The 16,123-nt window shown below is 43.0% G+C and overlaps 1 protein-coding gene across 8 annotated transcripts in view; it reads left to right on the top strand.

Moving 5' to 3' along the window:
* The first annotated feature begins 10,622 nt into the window (after positions 1 to 10,622).
* The window catches only part of GSAP (gamma-secretase activating protein), an 84,909-nt gene continuing 79,408 nt past the window's right edge, over positions 10,623 to 16,123 (top strand). For 2 of the 8 annotated variants that reach the window (XR_004277093.1, XR_004277092.1), the window contains exon 1: positions 10,628 to 10,954. Coding sequence is in view for 5 of the 8 variants with exons in the window: in XM_032305922.1 (XP_032161813.1) it covers positions 10,846 to 10,954 (109 nt within the window). In the remaining 3 variants the exon portion in view is untranslated. Of the gene's footprint in view, positions 10,955 to 16,123 lie in introns of all 8 variants that reach the window. The other 6 variants (XR_004277094.1, XM_032305922.1, XM_032305919.1 and 3 more) reach the window with 6 other exon arrangements.

The following is a 16,123-nucleotide window of genomic DNA, read 5'->3' on the forward strand; positions in this document are numbered from 1 at the left end:
AGCTGTCATGTTTTTTTTAGTCTCCTGTCTGAAACAGTTTGTCTTTCCGTGGTTTTCATGACCTTGACACTTTCCAAAATAACAGTCCAGTTCTTTTGTAGAACATTCTTCAATTGGGTTTTTCTGATGTTTCCTCATGATTAGGTTAAGGTTATCTTTTTTTGGAAGTGATTGTATCCTGTAATTTCCATTTGTCTCATTACTGATGTTGTTTCCTTTCATCGCTGGATTTTAGGTGCTGTATTGCCAGGCTTAATAAGGAATTTGTGGGGTAGTACTTGGAATTTATCTCGATAGCCTGTTCCACATATCATTCTGTCTCTCTCTCTCTCTCTCTATATATATATATATAGTGTGTGTGTGTGTGTGTGTGCGCGCGCACGCGTGTATTATTATTATGGTTTTCTGTTTTATTTAACAGGTTTATTAAATTAATCAAACAAGGAAGTGGCTCTAATTGTCACAGTGGCCTATCTAAGCAAACCAGAATCTAAGCCTATAAATGCCTCAAAGTTTTGAAATCCAAACCTAAGGGCCACCAATCACAAACAGGCATCCAAGCTTTAAGCTATAGCCAACCGGTAATTTCCTTACTTTGCTTCCACCTTTTCTCTAAAAAATTTTTTCCCCAGCAGAGCACGTCTGACCATTTCCAGTTTGGTGCTGCCTGGTTTCGAATGGATTTTTGTTCAAATGAACTGTTAAATGTTAATATACCTCACTGTATCTTTTAACAGTTCATAATCCTCCATTGTAATTGTTTATTTTGATACTTAGATGATCCCAGGCTTGGCCCTTCGAGAACCCCTTCACACTGGCTCCTGTGTCCTGACATGTTTTCCTCATACTTGGATAAAATTATGAGATGTTTAAGGCTCATTTTGTTCTTTGCTTGTGCCAGGCATGTTAATTGATATCAGAGGTATTGCTGCTCTCATGCTTTCAGTAGACAGAACTAGGGAATATATATGTCTGTCCATCTGTCTGTCTGTCTACCGTCATCTATCTAAGGGAAAGAAGAAGTTTACGCTAGTGCCTTCAATTCCAATCCAACACCGCAGAGTTTATTTTTGCTTTTTTTCCCTCTTCTCTTGCCTCACTCTTGCCTGACAGTGAGAAACATGATTTATATTATTCTTAATATATTTACTTAACTGATCATCCTCCTGTGTAGGTAGCCACACCGTCCTTTCAGCTGCCGTTCGGCCCTTCTGCAGATGCCTTCCCAAGCCACTTGAAATCTGATTCCCCACATTTCACACCCCCTACCCCGCTCCGACCCACATGGATGGATGCAATGATTGTACTCGCACTGGGTGACTCCTCCCACCCCACAAACACCCTCTTCACCCCTGCTGGGGCTCTGAAATCCAGATTTTGGCCAACACCCTGCCCTCAACCCCACCTGTGCAGATGCTTACCTTTCTTTGCCCCATCTGATGGTTTTAGGATGCAGTTGTTTGGGAACAGAAGAGGGAAAGTGAACAACAGGGCTGGGGCAGAGGAGAGGGGATATAGGGAATAAGAGACCAAAAAGAGGAAGGAAAATAAGGAAGGGGGAAAGAACAACATTAATGTTTAAATAAATCACAAGTAAGCGGATTGTTTTTGTTAATAAGATACGGTTTACATACAAAGAGAAGAATCTAAGAAGCCACTTACAATGGAGTGCTTTCTCACTGATTGTAGAATGTAACCAAATTTTCCCCCAGTCATTACAAGTAATACCAAAATCCTTGTATTGCAGATGGCAACCCAACTTTCACACGATTATATATTTTGTGGATGATTTTTTTTCATATTTTGTATATCCATTGTTCTTCCTATTTGAAATACAGTAATCCCACCCAGTTAATAATATTTACTCCTTAGTAAACTTTAACAAGAACTTTGTGAAGCATTCTTGCTGCCAGAAATATTTCGCACCCTTTCTGATTCTTTCACCCCAATACTTCTGTAGTCCATGATTAACTCAGGTATAATTCCTTTCGAATGCATTCAGACCATTGTCTAGTACATCTTGTTAAATGTCAGTCCTATATTCCTCTGCAAATCATAAGGCTATTGTTCTTTAGGACATTGCTTTAAAATATTTATGTCAGTTTTCTTTTCAACAATTGTGGAGAGCGTGCTCTCATACTAATATTGCAAATAAGTAAGCAGATTGAAACAGTTATTCTATCCATCACTGACAAACACAGTGTCAGGTCTCTATGAAAACATATATAAACAACCTACCATGTCCCTTGGCATTCAGTCATCTCCACAACTACACAGGGCAAAAATGTGCACAAATTGTCAGGAACATGGTCCCTTATAGCTTATCCAATGATTTTTTTAAAAAGATTTTATTTATTTATTTGACAGAGAGAGATCACAAGTAGGGAGAGAGGCAGGCAGAGAGAGAGGAGGAAGCAGGCTCCCTGCTGAGCAGAGAGTCCGATGCAGGACTTGATCCCAGGACCCTGAGATCATGACCTGAGCTGAAGGCAGCGACGTAACCCACTGAGCCACTCAGGCGCCCTTGACCAATAATTTTATTATCAAAATCAGTGTGAAGATATAAATATATTTTTAACTAATGCCATTTTCAAAATAAAAAAATTAAAGGTTTTAAAAAAATTTGGTGAAGTTACATTTCTCAGAGATAACTATTAACAGTTGAGACAGTCTTTAGAATTCCATTTGTAACTGGTAAGAAATGGGACTATATCTTCTATTTTTAACCAAATCTAAGTATGATTCCTTTCTTAGATGAAGAAAATATGTAGGATGTTAGTGTGCTTCATTTTCATTTTTAGGACAGAATTTAAAAATTCTAAAAAATGACTATAAAAACATTCTTACCATAACAGAATTTGGAATTGGTGACTTGGGGACATATGGATTTTCTACCTTGTACATCTTGTATATTTTTAAAAAATTCTCTGGAAAGATGTCATGTTTTTCCATCTCCTAATGTGTAGATCTCTAATGCTATTACTGGAGTCGCATTAAGTAAAACACTGAGAAGAGTGGACTCAGGTAAAGAAGGTCTTGCCTTCAGATGCCCATTTATTGTATTAGTTGTGATGTGAACAGAGTGGGTTATTTCGGAGGACTCCTCTTACTCCTGCACCTTGGAGTGAGGCTTCTACTCTGCAGCCAACCAGAACAGGCTGAAACTCATGAACTCCGTCACAAAGAAACAGAAAAAGAAAGAAAACAATTCTTTCTTAAAGCATAGGGTGAGGCAACACTCTCAGGTCCCCCCACTCCTCTGGAGCTTTGTGCTATCACTTTGCTATCGCTCAATAATATCGCTTGCTTGTCCACCAAAATAATAATAATAATAATAATGATAATGATAATGATATTAATTAATTAAAGTAAAGCATATGGTAGCTAGATCAGTACTTCTCAAACTTTAATCAGCATGTGAATCATCCAGGAATTGTATTAAAATGCAGACTGATTCACTGCCTTGCTTCATCTCTTGCTTACCTCGTGCTTGTATCTCTCCTATAAAGAGCCGGCACGGTAAGTTTTGCCAGTCTCTGCTTTCTAGAAGTCCTGGGCTACCAGCCTTTTCCTTTTTCTAAAATGCCCCCTCCCCTCAGTTTCTGATTTTCTGTGGTCTGCTGCTAGAACTGGTGGTTCACGGCCTGGTTCCTACTTATGGAATCTGTACTCACCCCCATGTTGGACTTCTCTCCAGACTCTGGGGTATCTGGGGCATCTCCAGATTTAGCCCATCCCAGCCTGTCCTCACCTGGCTGTCTTTGGGGGTGAAAGTCAAGTAGGATTACATGGGTGAGAAGATACTTGCAATAACTAGCAGAGCTTGGCAGTCATGGTGTCTGTCCTCCATAGACCAAGAGTGGCAGCAGCATCTGGAAGCTTCTTACCCTGTAGATCCCAGGCTGCTGAATCAGAATCTACAGTTTAACAAGATCAGGGATGCCTGGGTGGTTAAGCCGTTGGTTAAGCCGTTGCCTTCAGCTCGGGTCATGGTCCCAGGGTCCTGGGATCAAGTCCTGCATGGGGCTCCTTGCTTGGTGGGGAGCCTGCTTCTCTTGCTGCCTCTGCCTACCACTCTGCCTGCTTGTGTATGTACTCTCTCTCTCTCTCTTTGACAAATAAATAAAACCTTAAAAAAAAAAAAACACAAGATCGGTGATGTGTATGCTTATTAAAGTTTGAGAATCCTTGATTTGGGGTACGGTTAGCTGAAGTAACTGAAAATCGTATTCAAACTGGCTTACATAGGAAAGGAAATCTATGGGCTCATGTAACCGAAAAGTGTGCTGATAGAATGAGTTTCAAGAGTGATCGGATCCAGAGGTTCTTAAGTTATTAGGGCTCTGGAGCTCTTTTTGCTTATCTGGTCTTTTTCCCTCCAAGCCCCTCAGTGTTATTTCATTTATGTTAATAAGAACAATACAAAACCATAGAACACTGTATCCTAATTAATGTTAAAATAACTTGTTCGGATGCCTGGGTGGCTCAGTCAGTTAAACATCTCCCTTTGGCTCAGCTCACGATCTTAGGGTTCTGGGATCGAGTTCCACATTGGGCTCCTTGCTCAGCAGGCAGCCTGTTTCTCCCTCTGCCTGCTGCTCCCCCTGCTTGTGCTCTCTCTCTCTGTCAAATAAATAAATAAAACCTTTAAAGAAAATTAACTCATTAATTTTGGCACCAGCTGTTTTTAAATGAAAACGTGTTATGATCATAGAACTCTTCGGCGGAAGCTACCAAAAATTTGAAATGATTGTCCTTTAAAATTGAGTCCCTGACTCGAGGGGCGCCTGGGTGGCTCAGTGGGTTAAGCCGCTGCCTTCGGCTCAGGTCATGATCCCAGGGTCCTGGGATCGAGTCTCGCATGGGGCTTTCTGCTGAGTGGGGAGCCTGCTTTCCTCTCTCTCTCTCTCCTCTCTCTCTCTGCCTGCCTCTCTGCCTACTTGTGATCTCTCTCTGTCAAATAAATAAAAAAAATAAAATCTTAAAAAAACAAACAAACAAAAAAACCTGACTCGATCTTGTTAAACAGTAGGAAGTCTTTATCTTTAAGGCTAAAGGCTTTAGGGCTGGTGCCAAGAATGACAGACCAGGGCTCCCTTTCTCTGCAGTTCTCTGCAGGTCCATCTGTGGACTCCATTCCATCTTCAGACTGGGGTAAGACTGGTGAAGTTCCCGGAAGCATGTCCAGCCCTTCAAATATGTAAAAGCTGAAAAAGGTCTTTTTTTTTTTTTTTTTCCATGTCTCCTTTTTTGAGGACTAGATCAATCTTTCCCAGAAAGCAACAGAGCTGAGGCTTCCTTACAGCCACAGGATGCCTTGCATTAGGTTTCAGGCTCATGACAGAGATCTCGAGTTACTTCTGAATATCCCTTCTCTTCTCTTTCTTTAGTAATATTGTTCTGATTTTATCTGGACATATGGCTAGCCAGCTAAAAAACTGTATTTCCTTGCTTCCCTGGCATCTATATTCAGCCATATGACTAAGTTCTAGTCAATTAAATATAAGTAAAAATATTATGTAGAACGGAGAGTATCCATAAAAGGGAGGAAGCAGCCTCTTCTACTGTTCTTCCATTCTCATTTCTGGAAAGCAAACAAAACGGTTGAAGCTTTCATGGTCACCTTGGATCCTGAGGATAAGGATGTACTCAAAGGGCTGGTGGAACAAAAAGCTGGAAGAAGCCCGGGTCCTTGATGACTTTAGGGACTTCCATTATGAGTAATGGACTGCCCACCTCCAGTTACATAGGAAAAGCTTGTGTGTTTAATACCCCCCCTTTTTTAAAGATTTTATTTATTTATTTGACAGAGAGATCACAAGTAGGCAGAGAGGTAGGCAGAGAGAGATGGAGAAGCAGGCTCCCCACTGAGCAGAGATTCCCGATGGGGGGCTTGATCCCAGGACCCTGAAATCATGACCTGAGCCGAAGGCAGAGGCTTTAACCCACTGAGCCACCCAGGCGCCCCTGTTTAATTCCCTTTTAATTTGGGTTTTCATTAACCTCTGGTGAACTTAATCCTGACCCACGCACATGCCCATTCCTAAATCAATCATTGGCCAGAGGAAATGTTACCACCTGACTGGGGGCAAATGGATTTGAGGGAGGCAAATAACCACCACATTAAAAATTTATTTACTTAAGGGGCGCCTGGGTGGCTCAGTGGGTTAAGCCGCTGCCTTCGGCTCAGGTCATAATCTCAGGGTCCTGGGATCGAGTCCTGCATCGGACTCTCTGCTCAGCGGGGAACCTGCTTCCCTCTCTCTCTCTTTGCCTGCCTCTCCATCTACTTGTGATTTCTCTCTGTCAAATAAATAAATAAAATCTTTAAAAAAAATTTATTTACTTAAATATGTTGGGGCGCCTGGGTGGCTCAGTGGGTTAAAGCCTCTGCCTTTGGCTCAGGTCATGATCCTGGGGTCCTGGGATCGAGCCCCGCATCGGGCTCTCTGCTCTGTGGGGAGCCTGCTTCCTCCTCTCTCTCTCTCTCTGCCTGCCTCTCTGCCTACTTGTGATCTCTGTCTGTCAAATGAATAAAATTAAAAAAAAATATTTACTTAAATATGTTTAAACATTTCTATTAAAGATAAATTTCTAGGGGTGCCTGGGTGGCTCAGCTGGTTGAACAACTGTCTTCAGCTCAGGTCATGATCTCAGGGTCCTGGGATTGAACCCCGCATCGCATTGGGCTCCCTGCACAGTAGGGAGCCTGCTTCTCCCTCTCCCTCTGCTGTTGTGTCTGGTGTGCTCTCTCGCTCTGTCAAATAAATTAAAAAAAAAAAAAAATTTCTATAGGGGGACCTGGATGGCGTAGTTGATTAAGCATCTGACTCTTGGTTTCGGCTCAGGTCATGAGCTCAAGGTCGTGAGCTTGAGGTGGTGGGATTGAGCCCCACGTTGGGCTCTGTGCTCAGTGCAGAGTCCACTTCAGATTTTCTCTCCCGCTCCCTCCCACTCACTCTCTCTCAAATAAATAAATAAAATCTTAAAAAAAAAATTAAGTAGGGAGGCAGCCTTCTGAATATCTACATATGAAGTCACCTTATTGCAAGTGCTGTAGCATCTTAGCTGCAAAACTTCATTGATTATCTCTTGTGACATGCAGAGGAAACTTACTTCCATTTGGATTCTAATGGGTATTCTGGTAACTTCTATTAACTTTCATGAAAAAATTCTCACTGTGCTCACAAAGGATTAGCCTTATGCAAGATTTGGTTTTTAGTTGATATACTTTTACTTAATTTCAACACATACGAGTTTATTAATGAAAACATTCTTTTAGGGATGCCTGGGTGGCTCAGTTGGTTAAGGGTCTTCCTTCTTCAGCTCAGGTCATGATCCTAGAGTCCTGGGATCAAGTCCCACATTGGGCTCCTTGCTCAGCAGGGAATCTGCTTCTCCCTTTACCTGCTTCTCCCTCTGCCTCCCACTGTTTTTCTCTCAGGCTAAGTAAATAAAATCTTTAAAACAAAACAATAAAAAAGAAAACCTTCTTTTAGCACGTTTACTATTCCACTGAATACAGATTTCAAACACATATCTTTTTTTTTTTAAGATTTTATTTATTTATTTGACAGAGAGAAATCACAAGTAGATGGAGAGGCAGGCAGAGAGAGAGAGAGGAAAGCAGGCTCTCTGCTGAGCAGGCAGCCCGATGTGGGACTCGATCCCAGGACTCTGAGATCATGACCTGAGCCGAAGGCAGCGGCTTAACCCACTGAGCCACCCAGGTGCCCTCAAACACATATCTTTAGTTCTTTGCAGTTTTAGACTTTTGGGTTCAATTTGTTAAATAGACCATTTTCTAATTCCTTCAATGCCAAGTTACTTAGCAACCTCTGGTCTTGGTTGGGAGAGTGGAGTAGAACCTTTCATTTTAACATCTCTTGTCAAGAAACTATTTTCATTTATAAGTGGTTCACAACCCACACTTCCACTTATTTTCATTTCCTTCAACTCTGAAACTCAAGATGAAATTACAAAGAGCCTAAGCTATCATGAGGAGACCATATGGTCTATATAATCTAAGCTCTATGATTTCTCACAATCACCCCAGAATCCCATCCAAGTCAGGGTATGGTGTTTAGGAAACTAGAAATGCTCGGACCGTAAGGTAAGATTACTCTCATTCAGTTCAGTGGACATAATGAACACAACCACCAGACTTGTTCAGAGCCCAGCTTTGTGCTTAACTAACTTTACTGCTTTAGACCAGACACTCATTTCACCTTTTTGAGCATCAGTACCATTCTACAAATAAAGGCCTTGATTATAAGATCTTTGAGTCTCCAGTTCTGTGCTGTGCTCCAATTTTAAGGAAGATGATGGTTTATTTCTAAAATTCCCAAGAAGGGCTTCTGGGTAGCTCAGTCAGTTAAGCACCTGCCTTTGGCTCAGGTTGTGAGCTCAGGGTCCTGGGATCGAGCCCCACATCAGGCTCTCTGCTCAGCGGGGAGCCTGCTTCCTCCTCTCTCTCTGCCTGCCTCTCTGCCTGCTTGTGATCTCTCTCTCTCAAACTCTCTCTCTGACCAAATAAATAAAAAATAAATAAAATCTTTAAAAATAAAAAACAAAAAATCCCCAAGAAGCAGAAAAATTTCCTCTCTACCCAAAGCCAGTTCCAGTGCTTAATGAGTCTGTGAGGCAGTTTTCTTTTCTTGTTTCCAGCTTTACTGACAAATAAATGGCAAGTGAAATTATATATATATATATATAACATTGACATATAAAAGGCAAGTGAAGTTATATATATTTAACATGTACAATGTGATTTGATTTGATAAACATTGTGAAACCATCTCCACAATCAAGTTAGCACCTCCATCTTTTAAATAAAGAAGCTATGACTGTCTCCAGTCCTGTCTTCTCTAGAATTCAAGGATAATCTACCAGCACTCTTCTTCTATAACCCTTCACAAATTTTAAGCCAATAAGTCACCATTCACCAGTCTTTTCCTTAGCGAGTGATCTCCAAAGCTCAGCCATTCACATACTGCCTTCATGGTTTGGGCCTCCTCTTTCTGCTTTCTGGGTCATCATGTTCTCTACATTCCTTTTTACTTAATTTTGAAGAGAATTTTTATATAATCACGGCTTCATGAGGACCATATATGAGGATTGTATCAGTCTTGCTTGGCAAAAATAGAGGTTAACTGTGGGCGGGGGGAAAGCCTCAACAAGCCTCATTTGATGTGAAACATTTGTTGTAGTAACTCCCCATGACTTCCTCCTTTTTGTGCACCAGCAATATTAGTAGCCTCATGAAACATGTCTGCTAAATCTTCATGCACTTTACAGGTGGGAGGATTTTCCTCTGTAAAGGGTGGTGAGTAATGGAGTTCCACCTGAAATCATCTACTATCTCAATTGGAGAAACATGTCTCTAAGGCAAGATCAGTAGTTTCTTTTACCTTTCAAACCCTAGCAAGCCTAAGAAACATGTGACGCTCTGGCTAAAATGTTCGTTTCGGAGCCTTGCCCAGGTCTAGATAGGAGCCTAGGAGTCTGCATTGAAAAACAACTTCCCAGATGATTGCAACGCAGGCAGCTTTTCAGATCCTAACTTTGAGGAACAGGTGAAAAGGCTTTCTTTAGTCTACTACTGCATTGACTCATTCTTCAATAACTTGAGCACTTTTCAGGTGCCCTTGGTAGGAGGCAAAGGGACAAAGGGATATGCCAAGACTCGGATTTAATATTCATGTCTCCAGACAGTATATAACTGTCAGATAAACATACTTGCAGTATCTCTCTAGGAGTTCAGGATTGGGAAGTTTGCAGTGAGCTGAAGCTGTGGGAAGGCTTTGTGAATTCAGATTGGAAGGACCTGGTCTTTTTTTTTTTTTTTTTTTTTTTAAAGGAGGGTGGAATCAGAGGGTTTCTGGAAGTTAGCTCAGTCTGGAGCTGAAGTTCTAGGTGCAAAGGGGGTAAAGGTCAGTTAAAGTGTAGGCACTTTACTAGGGCAGTCAGCTGGTCTTCTGCATAGGGACAGGAGGATAGCTTTTTCTTGTGGGGGAGTAATAACCTGGAGTTGATGTTCAGGATGGATTGAATCTGGCACAACAATCATTAAACTTATTGAAGGTACGTGCATGGGAATGGAAAGAAAGCTGAGCGGCGAAAAGTCAGTTCCTAAAATCCTAAACAATTTCCTTCGTAAAAAGGGAACCTCTTGAACAGGCAGAGGACCTGTTTGTGCCAAGACTGTTAACCCTTTTCAATGTCTACGTATCTCTCAAAATAGAACCGACTTCACATGCTTGCTCCCTGCTGCTACCTAAATACTGCTAATTAAATATCATCTCCCTGAAGCTGGGTCCAATAGCCCAAAATGCTGCAGGCTTCTGCCCCTGCGATGGACTAGAACCTTCTCAGATGAACTAGCTGAAATACCTCTGTCTTGTCAAGTGGTTTCCAACTTTGCTGCACAGAGGAAACACCCGAAGATTTAAAAAAAGAAGAAGAAAAGTAAGGCTAGCGCCCACATCTAACGTGCAGCATAGCTTAGAAACCATTGGTTTAGCGACATCTCCACGGCCCCCGAACGGCAGATCCTTCCACTGCCCCGCCGGAAGGACGCACGTGGAAGGTTCGGGTCCTGGGCTCTGCGCCGCCGCCGCCTTCCCCCCTCCCCAGCCCGGCGTGCCCAGCTCGCAGCAGGCCTGGAGGAGGCGGCGCTCCGGGCTCCCCCGGGCCGGGCCGCAGCAGAACCGAAAGCGGCGGGCGCGGGGAGGCGGGGGAGAGGAAGGAGGGGCGGGCGCCGGGGGAGCTGGGCGAGGTGGCGCGCGGAGGGCCGGGAATGCCCGCGGCGCGGGGCCCGAGCCGCCCGGTGGCCGCGTCCGGGCGATGGCTCTCCGTCTGGTCTCCGACTTCGACCTGCGGAAGGACGTGCTCCCGTGGCTGCGGTCGCAGCGGGCGGCGTCGGCGGCCGCCGGGGCCCGAGGCGGCGGCCCAGGTGCTGGAGGCGCGCGTCCGGTCGGGGTGGGGGCAGGTGGGAGCCGGCGAGGGGGTGGAGTCTGAGTCGTTCTCAGCTCGGGGGCTCCCGGGCGGGGCCGAGGTCGGGGGCATCGCCCGGAGTGGGGGGGTCGCCCGCGGCCCCTGCCAACCTGTGAAGGTTCGTGCGGAAGGGGTGAGCTTCTTCCCAGTTTGGAGTCGCGGCTTTGCCTCCCTCACCCGGGCCACTGGGTGAAGGTCAGGGGCGGCCCGGGGCATGGTCGTGGCTGTACTGCGCTGCTTCTTCTAGCGAGTCCTCCAGCTTCTGGCTCACTTGTTGCCCAGCCAGCCACCTTTAACAGAAAGGCCGGGGACCCTAGTGGTACCTCAGCATCATCTCGTCAGGGCAGGGCGTGGAGGAGCAGCTGCCAAAACCGCCTTCCTCTGGCCCAAGGCTGCAAAGAGTAGGACAGGGTTTTCTCTATGCTTCATTCACATCTCAGCTGCCGGGGAGGGTTCGCCAGCCCTGTAGGGGCTCTGCCAAGACTGGGGGCTCCTGAAAGTTGTTGCGTTAGGAGAAAAGATGAGTGATGGCCACGAAGAAAACCACCATAAAAATACCTAACAGTTGCGCAGTCTGTCTTCACTTTTGTGAGATGCTTCTGTGTGAACACTGTCCATGATTTAGGGGACATGCCATTTCAGATGTGAGTGCCAGAGGGCAGGGGTCTGCTTTCAGGCTGTGAGCAGTGAACTGGAGCCTGCTGTTTCCCAAAGAGGCACCAAGCCCGTCGCCACTAACCCAGAGCATAACAGCACCTGAGCCAGCTAGCAAAGAGGGGTGTGATACAGCCATGGTCAGGTTTGCTGTCCAGCTTCCTCAGGGTCCATGAGAATACTTCCTTCACAGTTGAGGCGTTGCTTTTCATCCGTCTCAAAAATCCTTTGTTTTGGTTTTGGTGAAGAAGGCAAAAGTGACTTTTGAGACTTTCCAGCACTGATCAATCAAAACTTTAAAAAAGGGGAACTCTGAGATTTCTCACATTTTTTTTTTTCTTTTTAAGAAGTTTGCTGTAAATAATGATTCATCCTCACGGTTTAAATTTAGCTTCAAAGCTGTCATACCCTGGATCCTGCCTTGTACATAGGAGCTATCTACTTCAGTGTGTTTTTCCTTAAACACTGTAGACTGCTGGAGGGTGTTTTTAGAAGGCTTATCCTCATATCTACAGTTTCTTCCCCCTTAACTGTGATGAGAGTTTTCTCTCCCTACCTTATACCTTCACACTATCCTGTGGCTTTAGCCGAATTATGTGTAGGGTATTTTGTCTTGGCTATTGGTTATTAGTTCCAAATAAGGAGTCCCGTTTGTATAGCTCAAGGCTTGAGTTTGCTAAGGTGTCATTATTAGTAAAATTTTGCTTTTTTGGGGGGAAAAAAAATCGAAGTCTCCTGATGAGGTCTTGAAGGTTTAATTTTTTAAAATACAATAGGCAGCTCCACGCCTCCTGTCCACCACAGAGTAGTCCTTTCCCTGAGTTTTCACACCGTAGAGCTAAATGGCAGGTGTCTGCAAATGAAAAGCTGGTGAAGTATGAAATGCCACAGTCTAATGTTTCGGAGATGTGTGTTGTGATTGAAAAAGCTGTGTGTGAACCAGCTAGCCTTTCGCTTTCCTGTGCCTTTTTGTGAAGAGACCTAAACTTATATTGACATTCCACTAAACCACAGGTGAACTTAGGTCCTCAAAAGGTAAACCTACTAGAAATACCAGCTTTTTCTAATACTGGTAGTATTTTGCCCTTGCAGAACTCCTTGGCAAGATCATTAGCTCTGTTATGCTAAGAGAATTGTTAACTCCCGATGATCACCAGTGGGAGGTAGCCCAAAAAAACCCAGTTAATTCCTCTTCTCTAATTGGGAGCACTGGCAGGGGAATCTGGGATTCTATTTTATTTCTAGCATGGCTATTACTCCACACATTTGGCAAATTATTTTCCTTTCAAAGTCTCAGCTTTTCAAATGTAAATTATAAGTAATTATACCATTGTAATGTCTCTCTGCACACATGCTATCTCAATTTGAAGCCGTAATATTTTTACATCAACAAATACAATTGGAGATTTCTTATTGGTGTAAGTAATACTAAGTATGACATATTCCTGGCAAAATGACCAGGGAGTGAGGCTAAGTTAGCCATGGATATTCAGTGCCTGTGGGATAGTATTTTAGACAAGTAGGGGTTAAAGAGTAAGGAGACCAGGTTTGGTTACTACATAATGCTCCTGGTTCTGGGTTGAACTTTTGGAAAATAATCTCTCTTGAAATAAGTGGAAAAAGTATTTCTTTTAAAGACTAAAACGATTATACCAAAGAATATTTTAACACACATACCATAAATAACAAAAAACAAAACCACACACTCACTTTAAAAAATAGAACAATATCAGGGGCACCTGGGTGGCTTAGTCGGTTGAGTGTCTGACTCTTGATTTTAGCTCAAGTCATGATCTCAGGGTCCTGATACCAAACCTCCCGTTGGGCTTCATACTCAGTGCAGAGTCTCATTGAGCTCTTTCCCTCTGCCCCTCTCTCCACTTGTGCATACATACTCTCTCACTCTCAAATAAATCTATTTAAAAAAAAAAGAGCGATTATCAAGACCTTTGAAGGCTCTTGTGTTTCCGGATCTGATCCTAATTCTCTATCCTCTCCTAGTGGTAACAACCATTTGCATTTTTATCTTCTTTGTAGTTTTAACCTGTATGTGTTGTCCCCTATGCAAAATATCATTTCATTTTGCTTGTTTGTGAACTTTAAATGGAAGAACTCTATATGCATTCTATATGCATTCTTTTTTGTTTTTCTTTTCAGTATCCACATTGACTGCTATAGGTCACTTACCATCACTGATGTATCGTATTCCAAAGTGTGGATATACATCACACATGGTGGTGGACATGCTTAGATCTTCTTTTCTTTTTTTCTTTCTTTCTTTTTTTTTTTTTAAGATTTTATTTATTTGACAGAGAGAATGAGAGAGATTGAGACAGTGAGAGAAGGAACACAAGCAGGGGAAGTGGGAGAGGGAGAAGCAGGCTTTCTTCGGAGCAGGGAGCCAGATATGGGGCTCCATCCCAGGACACTGGGATCGTGACCTGAGCCGAAGGCAGATGCCTAACGACTGAGCCACCCAGGCACCCCTAGATCTTCCTTTCAAGGAAGAGCTTGTCCCAAGTGCTGTGAGGGAGATAAGCTTCAGATGTCGGCCCCTTCAGGGATTGCCATCTACGGACGACTTTCTCATCCAGAGTCAGGACATTTTGCACGTGGCCCACATTTAATTAGGGACTGAGGTGGGGTATCAAGGCCTGGCCATTTTGACTCAACACAGGACAATTTTGACAATCCATTTCAGTGTAAGAGCCTCTCTCCTGGGGGATTCCAAAGTTACCCGACGTTGCTGTAGCTCAGCTTCTCCCCCTTCATGGACCTTCCTCCTTCCCTTTCCTCCTCCAAGTGTTAATCCCACTTCACTGAACCTTCCCTGGTAAATATCCTGGATACTCCCCAGTCTCAGGGTGCTTCCTAACTTTGCTTATCTTTTTCTGGTAGTGACATTTGGGGAGTTTCTGGGGTTTGCTATTACAGTTGGTGGGTTTTTTCACTTTCTTTTTTTTTTTTTTTTTTAAGATTTTATTTATTTATTTATTTGTCAGAGAGAGCGTGAGCACACACAAGCAGGCAGAGTGTCAGGCAGAGGCAGAGAGAGAAGCAGGCTCCCCATTGAGCAAGGAGCCCGATGCAAGACTCGATCCCAGGGTCCTGGGATCATGACCTGAGCCGAAGGAAGCGGTCTAACCAACTGAGCCACCCAGGTGTCCCAGTTTTGCTCACTTTCTTAAGCCTGTCTCCTAGGGCACATATGCCCAAGTTTCTCCAGGATGGTTGTCTGACTAGAGTTGCTGAGTCACAGGCTGTGCATGTGTTCACTTTTCCTGAGCACTACCAAATTGTTTTCCAAGGCATTCGTACTTACTGCAATCCCGTTCGTGGTATAGAAAAGTTTTTGTACTCTGTATCCTCACAAGCTCTTGATATTTCCAGACCTTTAATTTTTTTGTTGAACTGGAGAGTCTAAATGTTATTTCACTGTGGTCTGAGGCTTAGCATTTTCTATATTTATCGACCTTTTAAGTTTCCCCTTTACAAGATGTCTGTTCATCCTGTCCATTTTTCTATTGTGGTTTTTTTTTTTTTTTCCATATTGACTTTTAAGGTTTCTTTGTTCTGGATTCTAATCCTTTGTTCATGTATGTGTTGCAAATATTTCTTCTAACCTTTTTTTTCCCCCAGTTTGTAGTGGTGGTGCCTTTGATAAAGGAGGGTGTTTAATTTTAATGTAGTCTAATTTATGAGTCTTTTACTTTCTGGTTTGTGCTTTTTTGGATATTTTAAAGAAATCCTCTCTTATTTAGGGGTCATGAAGACATTTTTAAATTAACTTCTTAAAGTTTTGGTCTTTTCATTTTGTTTTTTAATCCATCTGGTATGTTTCTGTATGTGATATGAGGTAGGAATCAGGTGGGGCTACAAGAGCCTTCAAGAGTCTTCATAGTGTTCCGTTTTTAAGCGTGGTGGTGGGTAAATGGTTTTGCTTCATTGTTATGTATAAGCGTACATGTGTTAAAATTCCTTTTGTAAATTCTATTGGGTTTCTATATTAATAGCTCTCGTATCAGTAACCAAATAGACCTACTTCTTATCATTGACAGCAAAGCCACTTCCGTCACATATCAAGTTTCCACATATGTGTGGGTCCCCTTTCCTGGGTTCTTAATTTTGTTCCTTTTGTCAACTTAAGATGAAGACATTTTAATAACTGTCTTTATGATAAGTCTTAAAACTGATAGAGTAAGCCTCCTCACCTTAGCAGTCCCCAGGACTATCTCATCTATCCAATGCTCTTTCATCCTCAAATATGTATTTGGATTCTGCCTATCAGATTTCACCAAAACGTCTGTTGGAATTTTGAGTTGCATTGAATCTGTACATCAGCTTTGGGAGAATTGGTATCTTTACAATATTAAGTCTTATAACTGTGAACCAAGTATAATTTATTTTTAGCTAGATCCTCTTTATGACTCTCTTTTTTCTCTTTATGACTCTAAGTCTTAGAATTTTCTTCATG

Source organism: Mustela erminea, chromosome 11 (assembly GCF_009829155.1).
Source record: "Mustela erminea isolate mMusErm1 chromosome 11, mMusErm1.Pri, whole genome shotgun sequence".
Classification (NCBI taxonomy): Eukaryota; Metazoa; Chordata; class Mammalia; order Carnivora; family Mustelidae; genus Mustela; species Mustela erminea.